We start from the raw sequence: 12,528 nt of genomic DNA, 5'->3' as shown, positions 1-12,528 counted from the left end.
CGGACTGAAGCCAAGACAGCCAGGATGTGATACGACCATAGTCTTTTACTTGCCCTGTGTTACCACGTGGACGTTATGATGAATATTCTTCAAATAACTGACATTGGCTTCCTGACAAGGGGTGGTGCAATAATAATGATTCGTGGCTGGATGTCAAGGGGGTGGTGTTGTAATAATGATACGAGGCAAATGGGGGTACATGGACTCATCAAGCAGGGGAGAGGTGCAGTTACCATGTTTCTTTAATTTAAGGATGCCGGATGTTAGGCAACGAAAGCGGCCAGAAGGTGGTTATAGTAATTATGTTGTTATCCAAAGTATAACATGTATAAATACAGCTCTGGGTTGAAACGAACCCCAGAGCTGATTTTAAACATAATTTGATCACTGTTACCTGTTGTTGTGGTGTGAGAGACGAATAAAAACTTCACTGAAGCTACACAAGTGAGTTGATATCTTATCGTTCACCCCCTCAACCTTGGACGAACAGCTGACACTGAGTTTGCTTTCTGCCTTTAATAACATGTTTCTCCACTTCTCCTTTGAGGAAATATAATATTCTGCCTCTTTTAATCCCCCAAATATTTCATTCTTTGGGGGGAGGCTTTTCACAATAGGATTAACCCACCACCATTGAAATAGCAAAAGGCACAAGGCTCACTACATTGCACAACTCCCTGAAGCATCTCGATCACAAAACCTCAGAACCCTATAAAAAGATTCATCCACTCACTCAGCCATTTTGTCAGCCACCCCAGACACATGCTGTTGTCACTGGTTTCTGGAAACCAAATAAACAGACACTTCTTTCCTTGTAGCCAGCCTCCATTGATTTTTTTTGTGGAATTGTAGAATAACAAACAAAAAAATCCCTTTTTATTTAGAATCATGTAAAAACTTTATTCACATTATAATTATAAATGAGAATTTGAATCACACCAGATTCTTTATAAAACTATATAAAAATCAAAATGCACAATCAATCTTTTTGTATACTGGCAACAAAATTCTTAAAGACTCACATGGCAAAAAAGTAGATATAAAAAAGCAAATCCTTATATGAAAAAGTGAGAAAATTCTGATGTTCCAGATTGTTGCTAAGTTACAACTCTCAGCAGTTCCAACCAATATGACCAATCATATGGGATGCTGGAATTGTTGTTCACCAGCATCTGGTCACTGCTTCTCTCTACTTTTGCAGTAAATTGATTTCAGAGAACAATCCAATTGATTCCTCAAACACTTCCTACAGAATGGATGCTTTCTTGTATTTCAGAGTCAGACTCCACTCTGTCACTTCTAGAAAGGTCAGATTGTTGTTGATGTTTATCTTCTGTAGTAAAGCCAGTGGTGTAAGAAAGTTTTTTAGAGGAAACTTTACTATTTTCAACAACAGGAAGACCAAATTTGTTTCCAAGCACATTGGTAACGGGTTCAGAGACTGAAAGTCGAGCAGTAAGTATTTGCCTCACAGAGGAATCCCTTGTTTCCAATTCTAGAGGTTGGCTGTTGTTCTCAGAAGCTGTCTGGGTGGGTTTTGATTCATGATCTTCCATTCTCCAACTATCTATTTTAGCTTCAATGTCTTGCCACAAGCTTTTCTGAGATGAACCAACACCTTGAAGGTCTTGAGTTTTTGCTGTTGCAGGTAGGTCACTATTTATTGCTTGACATGAATCAAAGTCTTTCTGGAAAGTGACAGGACTCAGAAAAGAGGTAGAGCCAGCATTCTAGGAAGAAAAATTAAAACAATTAAAAATGACTCTCTGAAATAATTTTGTATGTCTAAGTGTAATCTATTTGCAAACCTACCAGTTATTTTGGCAGGAAATTCCACTGATAACTATACACAGACTATTGTTGTTTGTTGCATAAAGGAGAAACTTCCTAACACTGAGGACAATTAACCAGTGGAATAGCTTGCCTTCAGAAATCATGGGCGCTCCATCACTGGAGGTTTTTAAGAAGAGACTAGACAGTCACTTATCTGAAATAGTATATGTCTGCTTGCTTGAGCAGGGCGTTATGGACTAGAAGACCTCCAAGATACCTTCCAGGTTCTCTATTTTACTGTACACTACACTACACTATGCTGGAAAAAAAAAAAGGGGGGGGGGGGGGGGGGGGGGGGGGGGGGGGGGGGGGGGGGGGGGGGGGGGGGGGGGGGGGGGGGGGGGGGGGGGGGGGGGGGGGGGGGGGGGGGGGGGGGGGGGGGGGGGGGGGGGGGGGCCTCGGTGCCTCTGTCCTTGGGGGGGGGGGGGGGGGGGGGGGTGGGGGGGGGGGGGGGGGGGGGGGGGGGGGGGGGGGGGGGGGGGGGGGGGGGGGGGGGGGGGGGGGGGGGGGGGGGGGTTTTGGGGGGGGGGGGGGGGGGGGGGGGGGGGGGGGGGGGGGGGGGGGGGGGCGGTGTGGCTTTGGGTTGTTTTTTGGGCGCGGTTGTGGGGGTTTTTTGTGGGGGGTCGTGGTGTTTTTTTTTTTTTTTGGGGGGGGGTGTTTTTTGGTGTGGGGGGGGGGGGGGGGGGGGGGGGGGTTTGGGGGTTGGGGGGGGGTGGGGGGGGGGGGGGGGTTGTTTTTGGGGGGGGGGGGGGGGGGTTGTGTTGGGGGGGTGGGGGTGAGGGGGGGGGGTTGGCCTCTTCTTTTTCCTCTTTTCTTTTTTTTCCTTTTTTTTGATATTTTTTTTTTGGTGTTATCTTTTCTGCGGAGGGTTGGGGGCCCCTGCCCTACTACTATCTGATACAGGGAAACATGTAAATCTCACAAGGTGTAGTTAATAATTGCTTCCAATATCTTCCTTTTTGTAATGGTTCAGCCACAGTTAGCTATGCTGTTAATGGCATATACTACCATCAGTCACAAGAATGATAATTCCTATGAACTGAATAAGTCATTTCACAATTTAACAGTGCCACTTCATATGTCTGAACCATTAGTTTAACACAGATTCAGAATATTGAAATAGTACCATAACTCAGTTCAAACTGTTCACTCCATGGTTCCTATTTCAGAACTATCTCAGTGTGAAGATGTAAAGATAAAATATAACATAGAAGAGGCCAATTGGAAAAATGAGAAAATTCCAATAGAAGTGATTAAGAAAATAATGGAATGCGCAGAAATGAGTAGATTAACATTAGCAATTAGAGAGCAAGAAGAAAAAGATATGGGATTTATTTTACCAATGGTTAGACAGAAAAGTAGGAAATTGAAGTATAATACAATAGCAATGATACGTTATAATTGATTATTTTGGAATGATAATATGAATTAAAATTAGTAAGAACAGACATTTGCTCTAAAGGATAACGTGGATTTGAAATTAAAGTCTAATGAAGTTGTAATAATAATATAATATTACATGGAAAGTTGATTAATGCAATATGAATGTAAATCTAAGAGGAAAAGACTATAGATATTGTGCACAAGAAATATGTACCTACCAACACACTGTATAATTGAAAGAAGGTTTTATTTGTTGTTTTATGTCTATGTTTGTTTAAGTTTGTTGTTAAAAATAAAAAACCTTTTGGGAAAAAAGGAAGCATTTTGAAGCCTTGCCATTTGTTTTTTAGAATTAAAACATAAAGAACATCACACATTGCCTAACTATATTTGATAATATATATATATATATTCATTATATGATTTATTGCAATTAGAAGATGATGTAATTTCTTTTTCAAAATCCTATATAATGCCAATGGGCCTTTTATTAGCAGGTATTTTGAGAAACTGAATGTAGTCACTCTATGTAAAGTGCTTGAAACACAAATTCTTGTGCTAAATGAGCCGTGGTGGCACAGTGGTTAGAATACAGTACTGCAGGCTACTTCTGCTGACTGCAGGCTGCCAGTAGTTTGACAAATTGAATATCACCAGGCTCAAGGTTGATTCAGCCTTTCATCCTTCCCAGGTGAGTAAAAGGAGGACCCAGATTGTTGGGGTAATATGCTGACTCTGTAAACTGCACTGTGAAGTAGTATGTAAGTCTAAGTGCTATTGCTAAATGTTTAAATAGTTATCAGTGGTAGCTACAAATTATGAGGAAATGACTCAGGCCAATTGGTGGGCTTGCAGCGAGCACCATTCATCTTCAATTTTCTGCACAGAAATGCAACAAATGATAAAAGGACAGAGAGCATGTTCTAATTTCTCTCTATGAGCTCATAACAGGCTAGTAAAAAAATTGTAACAGAATTATCTGAATACATGCTATAGAAATGCTAGTAGTAATAACGATATCTGGTACACTGTGCTTCAGGTTTCTTGTTGGTCTATTTCAAAAGCCCACAATATCTTCATTTTAATTTTCTAAGATTTTTTTCAAATATGCGGTCTCAGTAGCTTTTGTTAATGGGAAAGCTAAACTTTCTGTATAAATTCCAGTGCATAAGTTTTATCAGGGCAGTGCTTTTATAATTTTTATATACTCATTAATGATAATATCTATGGTTTCATCTTTGAACTTACACAGTAATACAGACCAACAGACACCTGAATCAAACACAGCAATGTTCAACATCATCATGATCAAATTGAATCAAATGTGGTTTATAGAACAATACCAAAAAAACAATAAAATTGTCAAAAAACAAATAGAAAAAGTAACAACATATTGAGATTTGAACTTGAAGGACTTTGGAAGAACGCTTACTATAATAGTAATTGGAGCTCAAAACAAACATATTGAAAAAAGATGTATTAAAAAAAGAAAGGATCCTCCCCATACACATATACACATATTATCCCCCCACCCAAGTTGGATTACTACAATATTGGTTTCCCACTTCTTCCAAAACCGGCCAGAAAAATTTAGTAATTGGAGTTCTTGAAGCCATGCCATTTTCTATTTTTTAAACTATAGGGAGTTCTTAACTTACAACCATTTGTTTAGTGACTGTTCAAAGTTACCACAGCACTGAAGAGAGTGACTTATGACTGTTTTTCACACTTATGACCTTTGCAGCATCTCCATGGTCACGTGATCAAATTGGGTGCTTGGTGTTTCATATTTATGACAGTTGCAATATTCTGGGGTCATGTGATCACCTTTTGCAACATTCTAGCAAGCAAAGTCAATGGGGAAGTCATATTCACTTAATAACCATATTACTGACTTAACGATTACAATAATTCACTTAACAACTGTGAAAAGAAAGGTCGCAAAATGGGACAAAACTCATTTAACAACTGTCTCACCTAGCAACAGAAATTTTGGGCTCAATTGTGGTCATAAGTTAAGGACTGCCTATATCTGGAATTATATTAGAATTGGTGGACTCTAAATCAATCAACCAAGTTACAAAATTAATAGATTCACTAAATATTTTAAAATTTTAAAATTTAATAGACTTGACACGATTGACTTTGCAAAAAAAAAAATGCTTAAAATTTCCTACATACTATGAATCATATGCTTTTAGTTAGAACACAAACAATCGGAATACAACATAGTTGAGACACTATGATCTTCACTGAATGAATAGTTGTTATTTCTATTATTATTTACACGGCTGTTCAAGAGTTGCAAAGGAAACACAGAAATGCAGAAGAGAACTATGTGAAAATTTTTTAGGTAAAAGCAAACAAATAGTTTAAAAAAAATACAAATTACATATTTTGGGCAGTGAGTTAACAAGCTTACTTTGAAATTCTGCATGTGTTCTTGTCTTTCTTCTTCAAATGATTTCTCCCTTTCTATTACAGTTGGCTTTACAGTAGAAGTCATTTGGGGATGATGTAATACGCCAAAATCTGATTGATCTATACCAGCCATTGTTGCAAGCTGTCCAAGACTTCAAAATATGAAAATATGACAAATACATTTTTTAAAAATAGTGAAACTATACATTTTTAATTTAAAAAACTAAATTTATATAATTAAGCTCTAAAATGGTAGAAGAAACTAAATTACTATTTTATTGCAGACAAGAGAAACCCAGATACCAGTCATGCTCTAAAATTATAAGAAAATGTAAATCATCTTCAGATATATTTTTAAAATATTTTTAAATATATCACAACTGGAAGAAAAATAAATACAAAAACTCCAGAAAAAGGACACAGATACCAAAATATTATGAAATACATAATTTCTTCCTTATGTTTGCCCCATAATCTCAATCCAATAAAAGGGTGTGCTGAACTTGTTCTGATCTGGACTTATTCTGCCTAGCAATTTTTTAAAACCAGGAAGGTGGGGAGGGAGGAAGCCTTCAACAAATCAAAAGTTTTTGCTTTTCAAGAATGATTAGATAATTTTGATATTTTAAAAGATAAAGCACTGCTATTCTTTAAATCTGTTATACACAGACATATAGCATCAAGGATCATTCAAAAGGCACTCAATGGCTTCTCTTACCCAGCATCTTTAAGAAGATCTAAAAAAGCATGAAATTTTTGGAAAGAATTCTCAATGCTACCAAGCACTCCTTCGTCTTCTAGTATTGTGCTGGCTACTGACTGTGCATGGACAACTTCTGAGAGAGAGCAATTCATATTCCGTAATTGAGTATTTTCCAATTCCAACTATAATAAACAATGAAACAAAATTGTATTAATACAGCAAATACCTTTTCTCTAATAAAGATTTTTGGAATGAAATGCTATCATTTCCTTTAGATGCTCCTCTTCCTTTCTGGTATCCCAGATTAAAGATAAAATAAGAAACAAAACACTTGAGCGCAGTAAATAAGAAATGCAGCAATGATGGCCATAAATAAATAAATATTCATCAACTAGCTTGAGAATTCATCTGCAACTTGCAGTTCCATAAGGAAAAGGAGATCAAAACTAGTGTTCTGCTACTTCTCATTTGAGGAAGAAAAATGTTTTGCTACTATGGTATCAAAAGTATGTAACTTATCAGAAATCACCTGGTACACCTGGTATGAAAACAGTAAAATGCCCATTTGTTTATACAGAGTATCAGTCCCTGAAGCCAAATATACCTAGACACTATATTAAAAGGGGAGAAGCGAGAAAAATTAAAGGAGGGGGTATCCCAGCAGATACTGCAATTGTGTTGCCTGACAACTCAGTGAATATATAACATTAATGTTCCTGCAGGTTTCATATTTGGCCCTCATTCAAGGTAAATTTGGGCTCTTGCCAGTTCTTACCCCAACAATATTACATAGCATGGAAACTATTTTCTTATAAAGTGGAGGTCAAACACTTTGAAAAAAATATTGTTGTTATCCAAGAAAGAAAATGATTGTTACCTCCATTATCCGTTCTTCAGCAATCATTCTTGCTTTTCGTTCTTCTTTTAGTCTTAAGTGACATTCTTCATACTCCATCTGTCAAAATGCAGACTGTGATTCTCTGAAGCATTTAACAATGCTATTTTAAAGACAATGAACTTAAAACAGCCTTATTTTAGAATTTTGAAATTTCTGAATTTCCTTGGTTGAAGCGTGCATTCTGATCTTAAAGTGAAATATTTTAACATTTAAAAAATCAAATTACCTTAATTAAAATGCTTTCCTAATTAGTTAAAAACCTAGGCAATACAACTGAAACATTTACTAGACTCGTGCAAATCTTAGATGTCTGCAGTAATATATTCCTTTATTTTATTTTAATAAAAATAAAAATCTTTAGATTTCAACATTAAGTAATATCTCACTGATTGGAAAAATCTTGCCATAAATTTGTTTTAAAATACTTATCTCAAAAGCACTGGTTACAATTCTGCAGTTTTTATAAAATGGTCCTGTAATAATGATTTTTAAAAGTTGATTTCTTCTAGTGAACTTTATTTGACACAACATTTATTTTAGAAGAGATAACATCTATTAATTAAAAGGCATTGAAAAGTTATATAAAAGCTTTCACTTCCATAGGCTAGTCCTCAAATGAAAATGTGTACATTTGTAAATTTGATGGCATCAGGTATTATTCTTTCATTTTTCAATAATTCTAGAACCAGTCTTCAGCAAAGAACAACAGCAGCAACAAAAAGAATGCCATAGCTTAAAATAATGGACTGGCTCATTCCCATTATGCTAAACCATGATTTAACCATAATTTGTTGAATATGCCATGTTATTCAAGCTAAAACTAAAAGCATACTTTAAAAGTATTGTGAATCAGTTATCTCACAAAACAAAGAAGCTTAGTGGTTAAGTCCATATTGTTTACTTGTACAGAAGTTCCAGGTGCAACTTTTAAAAATATTTCAAGTATTGAGTTAAAACGTCCCACACTTAGGAGATTGACTGTCAGCAGAGAAAACTAAATCAATAACTTAATAAAAAGTCATTTTAAAGATTATAAGTGTATATTTAAATATCAAAACATAGATTCTAAAAGGAATATGCACAAACAAGAGGGACTACAGATCAGACTTTCATCAAAACGACAAAAGCAAGGCTGCACCCCACCTATTTTATTTATTCATGTGATGTTATAGAAAACATATTAAAAAGGTGAAGATAAAACAATGCTGGTCTCAATTCCTGTCTCTATGGATAACTCTACAGTCCTTGCTTAATGTCCATTCACTCAGCAACTTATGGCTTATTAAGGAGTCCTCAGAGTTCCACCTATAGCAGCACCCCTATGGTCATAGTAACTAAGTAACCCACATTTACCACTGTCTTTTGGTCACCAGCTTACCCACTGTTCCCACCATCTGATTCTGCCTATATTGCATGCCAGAACTGTAGCGGCAGGGGACTTCTTTTGTGCCACTTTTTTGTGTGTGGGCAGGTGGCACCAGAGCCTCCATTCATGCCCCACCCAGGCCTTCTTTCTGTTTCCTAGGCAGCATCTCTTTCTCCCCAAAAAAATAATAATCATCCACAAGTTACATTACAATGAGTTTTGACAGTCCAGGAGAAAAAAAGAATGTCTCTTTGCCTAGCAATTAAGCAGTACTTACATGTGTATTCCTTCACTTAAAATGCCACAGGAAAGAAAACTGCCACGATTCCAAATTGTGTAACTTTGTAATCCCTCACCAAGATTAAATGAAATGAAAATATTAATCTTTATTAAACTTCTACACTTCATTTAAGATCCATATTTTTAAAAGAGGACACTGCAATCTTATTGGGATAATTTCCATAATCTTGCTATTAATTTAGTAATTGCTTTATAAATTGTTAAGCCAAATTTGATTACATAACCATACCTGTAACTGATGCCATTGTTTTAAATTGGTAAATTTGGAGGGTTCTGTGGCATCCTTTCTGCAAATCACATTGTCCATGGCACCCTCTGTCTCAGTTTCAGATGCAGAACCACTTTCTACAGTCACTGTCACAGGAATACCTGTCTGAGAATATAAAGCAAATATAACTGTATTAGCTCTCATTCTATTAGCCCCACCTTATAAATAAAGTATGTAATGTTTGGCAATATTGGCAAAGTTGACAATAAGTCAAGTCAAAATTATGTAACACTTGTTTAAAAATTTCTGAATGAAATGCTCTTCAAAAATTCCATTATAAAAGTTTAACTTGTTGATTAGAATTCATTTGACTTACCTGTATCTGCAATGGAAATTCATGGGTATTTTTTGCTGATGAAGCCCTAAAATATTAAATGGCAGGAATGTTATTTTTAATTCCTTTGATTGAGTACATATACTCTCAATACTGTGCTGCAGGTTAGGGTCTAGCTACAATCATTCTGTGAAACTATTACTTAGATGTATTTTGTGAATTTAGTTTTTCAAAACCACAATTATATATGTGGGGACACATACACAAACTTAACACTTTCAGTACATATTACCTATGGTGCTTTGCACGTTCAGCAGTACGCCAGGGCAGGAAGCCATGTGTCCCTGGGGGTAATGGCTTTGGAGCATAATTGTCTTGATCCCATGACATTGTCTTACCAGAACTGGGTGATTTTTTTGATGAAAATCCTATGCCAAACAAAAGAAAGAGCACTTTCAAATAACCTACATAAACAAGTGTTGAATTTTTAGGTCAGAGAATATGGATGGCATTGAATTTCTACTGTAAACTCGTCTAAAAAAGCTATTCAATTTACCAAGAAACTGTTTCATTCCACAAACTCTAGATTTAATATTCAACAATTGGAAGCTACCACCATGTGATTATAGCTGTAGAAATGATAACAGAATTATCTTCTTGATACATAATTCTTCCCAGTGACCCAAACTGGTACTCTGCAGATGTCAGTACATCTGGAAGGTATCAGATTGGATAAGGCTGAAAAAGCAATTTGATTTTGCAGAATTTACTATTAATTTGCTTAAGGTTTTCTTTTCATGCTTCTAATCCGCAAAATATAGTATGAATTAAAAGTCAGACCATTTTTTTTTCCAGAGAAAATGTTACTGCATTTAGGAACACTCAAGGTTATATGTCAAATGAGTAAGAAAGTATATTTTAGAAGAAAATGATAACCAATTTGAATATTAATGTAATTTATATAATAAATTGTCTACGGAGCCTGATTTTTCATGCATCCTTGTATATTGCAAAAGAAAATGATCTTTCCCTTTTTATTTTATTTATTAAACTTGTATGCCACCCATCTCACCAGTGGTGATTCTAAGTGGCTTACAGATACTCAGTTAAGATACACTATAAAACATTAAAACACTGAGGAACAACTAACATCAAGTAACATCACACTTTATAGCAAATATAAACAATATTTTATCCAGAGTCTAACAAATGTTATAAGAAAGCATAACAATTTTTCTAACAAATTTTCCAACAATTTTTCTTTATGAAAGGGCAAGGTACTTCATTTTTTGCCCTCAAAGACTAATATGATTAATGATCTTCCTCTACATTAGCTACATGATGGTTAAATACAGCTGCAGTATATATATTATAGTCACTAGAACATGGTAATATGATTCTAAACTCCCAATAAAAACAATGCACAATGTACATGTTTTCAGCCTTTTATAATCAGAATGTGCAAAATGCTTCATTTCAAACTTTTTCAGGTGTGAAACTTCATGAACAGATAATTAGAACTGCAGAAAAAACAATTGCTACCAACCTGCCTTCCATTGAGGGCCTGTATACTGCATAAGTCAAAAAGAGGGCTGTGAAAATATCTACAGACCCCTCACATCCTGGACATAAACTGTTTCAACTTCTACCCTCAAAACGATGCTATAGGGCAGTGGTCACTAATCGATGGGCCACGGCCCACTGGTGGGCCGTGAGAAAATTTTGGTGGGCCGCAAAGAAATCTCATCCCCAGAGCACCCCCACAAAGCAATTAATCCAGGCTGCGCATAAACACAAGGCTGCACGGCCCATATGGTCCACGGGAACCCTCCCCGCCCACTCACTCCTTACCCGGTAAACTTGTCTGCTAAATTGCTATTTTTCCTTTTTCCGACCATCATCTGTTCTGCTGTGCTGAGAGATTTAGATTAGCTAGGAAGCAGGAAATGGTTGGATTTCTTGCTTTCTAGCTACTCTTTAGATCTTCAGCTCAGCACAGCCTCCCTTAGGACTGAAGGTTTGCTTGCAAGTAAATTCAGTGTAGACTCTCAACAAGCAAATTTGAGAGACTGAGCTAGCTGATGGCAGATAGATCATTGAATGATTCTGTGAGCAACTCAATCTGCCTGCTTTGCCTGATTTTGGGTAAAAGTTGCTCTTTTTTGTAAAAAATTCAATATTTACATGCATGGTATGTTGTGAGTTAATTTTATGAGTTTGCTTGCAAGCAAATTTTATGTGACAGACTGAGCTAGCCAATGGCAGATAGATAGATCTCTGAATGAATCTGTGATTCTGTGAGCAGCTCAATCTGCCTGCTTTGCCTGATTTTGGGTAAAAGTTGCTCTTAATAAAAAAATTCAATATTTATATAAATATTTATAATATTTACATACAAGCCATGCCCAGCCAGTCACATGACCACCAAGCCACACCCACAAATTAGGCCACACCCACAGAACCGGTTAGTGGTTCCTGGGATCTAAAATTATGAGTTTGGTGGTCCCTGAGGTCCAAAAGTTTGGTGACCCCCTACTATAGGGCACTGTACACCAGAACTAGACACAAGAACACTTTTTTCCAAAATGCCATCACTTTGCTAAACAACTAATTCCCACAACACTGTCAAACTATTTACTAAGACTGTAGTACTATTATTCTTCTCATCCTTCCTATTACCTATCTCCTCCCACTTATGACTATAACCTTGTTTGTATCTCTATGATTTATATCATTTTATTTGTTTCCTAGTATGATTTGATTGCTTATTTAGTAACCCATGACTATCACTAAATGTTGTATCTTATGATTTTGGATGAATGTATTTTTTTCTTTTTATGTACACTGAGAGCATATGCACCAAAGACAAATTCCCCGTGTGTCCAGTCTCAATTCAATTCAATTCAATTCAATGATGTGGGAAGCATTATGCAAATGTGATTAACTTGAAATCTTTGATGCTCAGGACAATACCGTGTTTCTCCAACAATATGCCCTCCCCAATAGGAAGACCCAGCATGTTTTCTAGGCATAAAATGAAATTAAGCCCCTCCCCCCAAATTTAGGCCTATTTTAAAACATG

The 12,528-nt window shown here is 36.5% G+C and overlaps 1 protein-coding gene across 11 annotated transcripts in view; it reads right to left on the bottom strand.

The window, feature by feature from the left end:
- Positions 1-873: 873 nt before the first annotated feature.
- CEP78 (centrosomal protein 78) overlaps positions 874-12,528 on the bottom strand; it is a 29,944-nt gene continuing 18,289 nt past the window's right edge. For all 11 annotated transcript variants that reach the window (XM_087957838.1, XM_087957839.1, XM_087957841.1 and 8 more), the window contains 7 exons: positions 9,739-9,874; positions 9,489-9,534; positions 9,134-9,277; positions 7,218-7,295; positions 6,356-6,522; positions 5,639-5,789; positions 874-1,730 (listed from right to left, as the gene is read on the bottom strand). In XM_087957838.1, the coding sequence (XP_087813964.1) occupies positions 1,236-1,730; positions 5,639-5,789; positions 6,356-6,522; positions 7,218-7,295; positions 9,134-9,277; positions 9,489-9,534; positions 9,739-9,874 (1,217 nt within the window). In that variant the 3' untranslated portion in view covers positions 874-1,235. The remainder of the gene's footprint in view (positions 1,731-5,638; positions 5,790-6,355; positions 6,523-7,217; positions 7,296-9,133; positions 9,278-9,488; positions 9,535-9,738; positions 9,875-12,528) is intronic.

This window comes from Notechis scutatus, chromosome 2 (assembly GCF_049901735.1).
Source record: "Notechis scutatus isolate UNSWTSFEM ecotype Mainland chromosome 2, rNotScu1.2, whole genome shotgun sequence".
Classification (NCBI taxonomy): domain Eukaryota; kingdom Metazoa; phylum Chordata; class Lepidosauria; order Squamata; family Elapidae; genus Notechis; species Notechis scutatus.
Note: the sequence above shows the minus strand (reverse complement) of the source record. Positions and strands in the feature narration are given on the sequence as shown.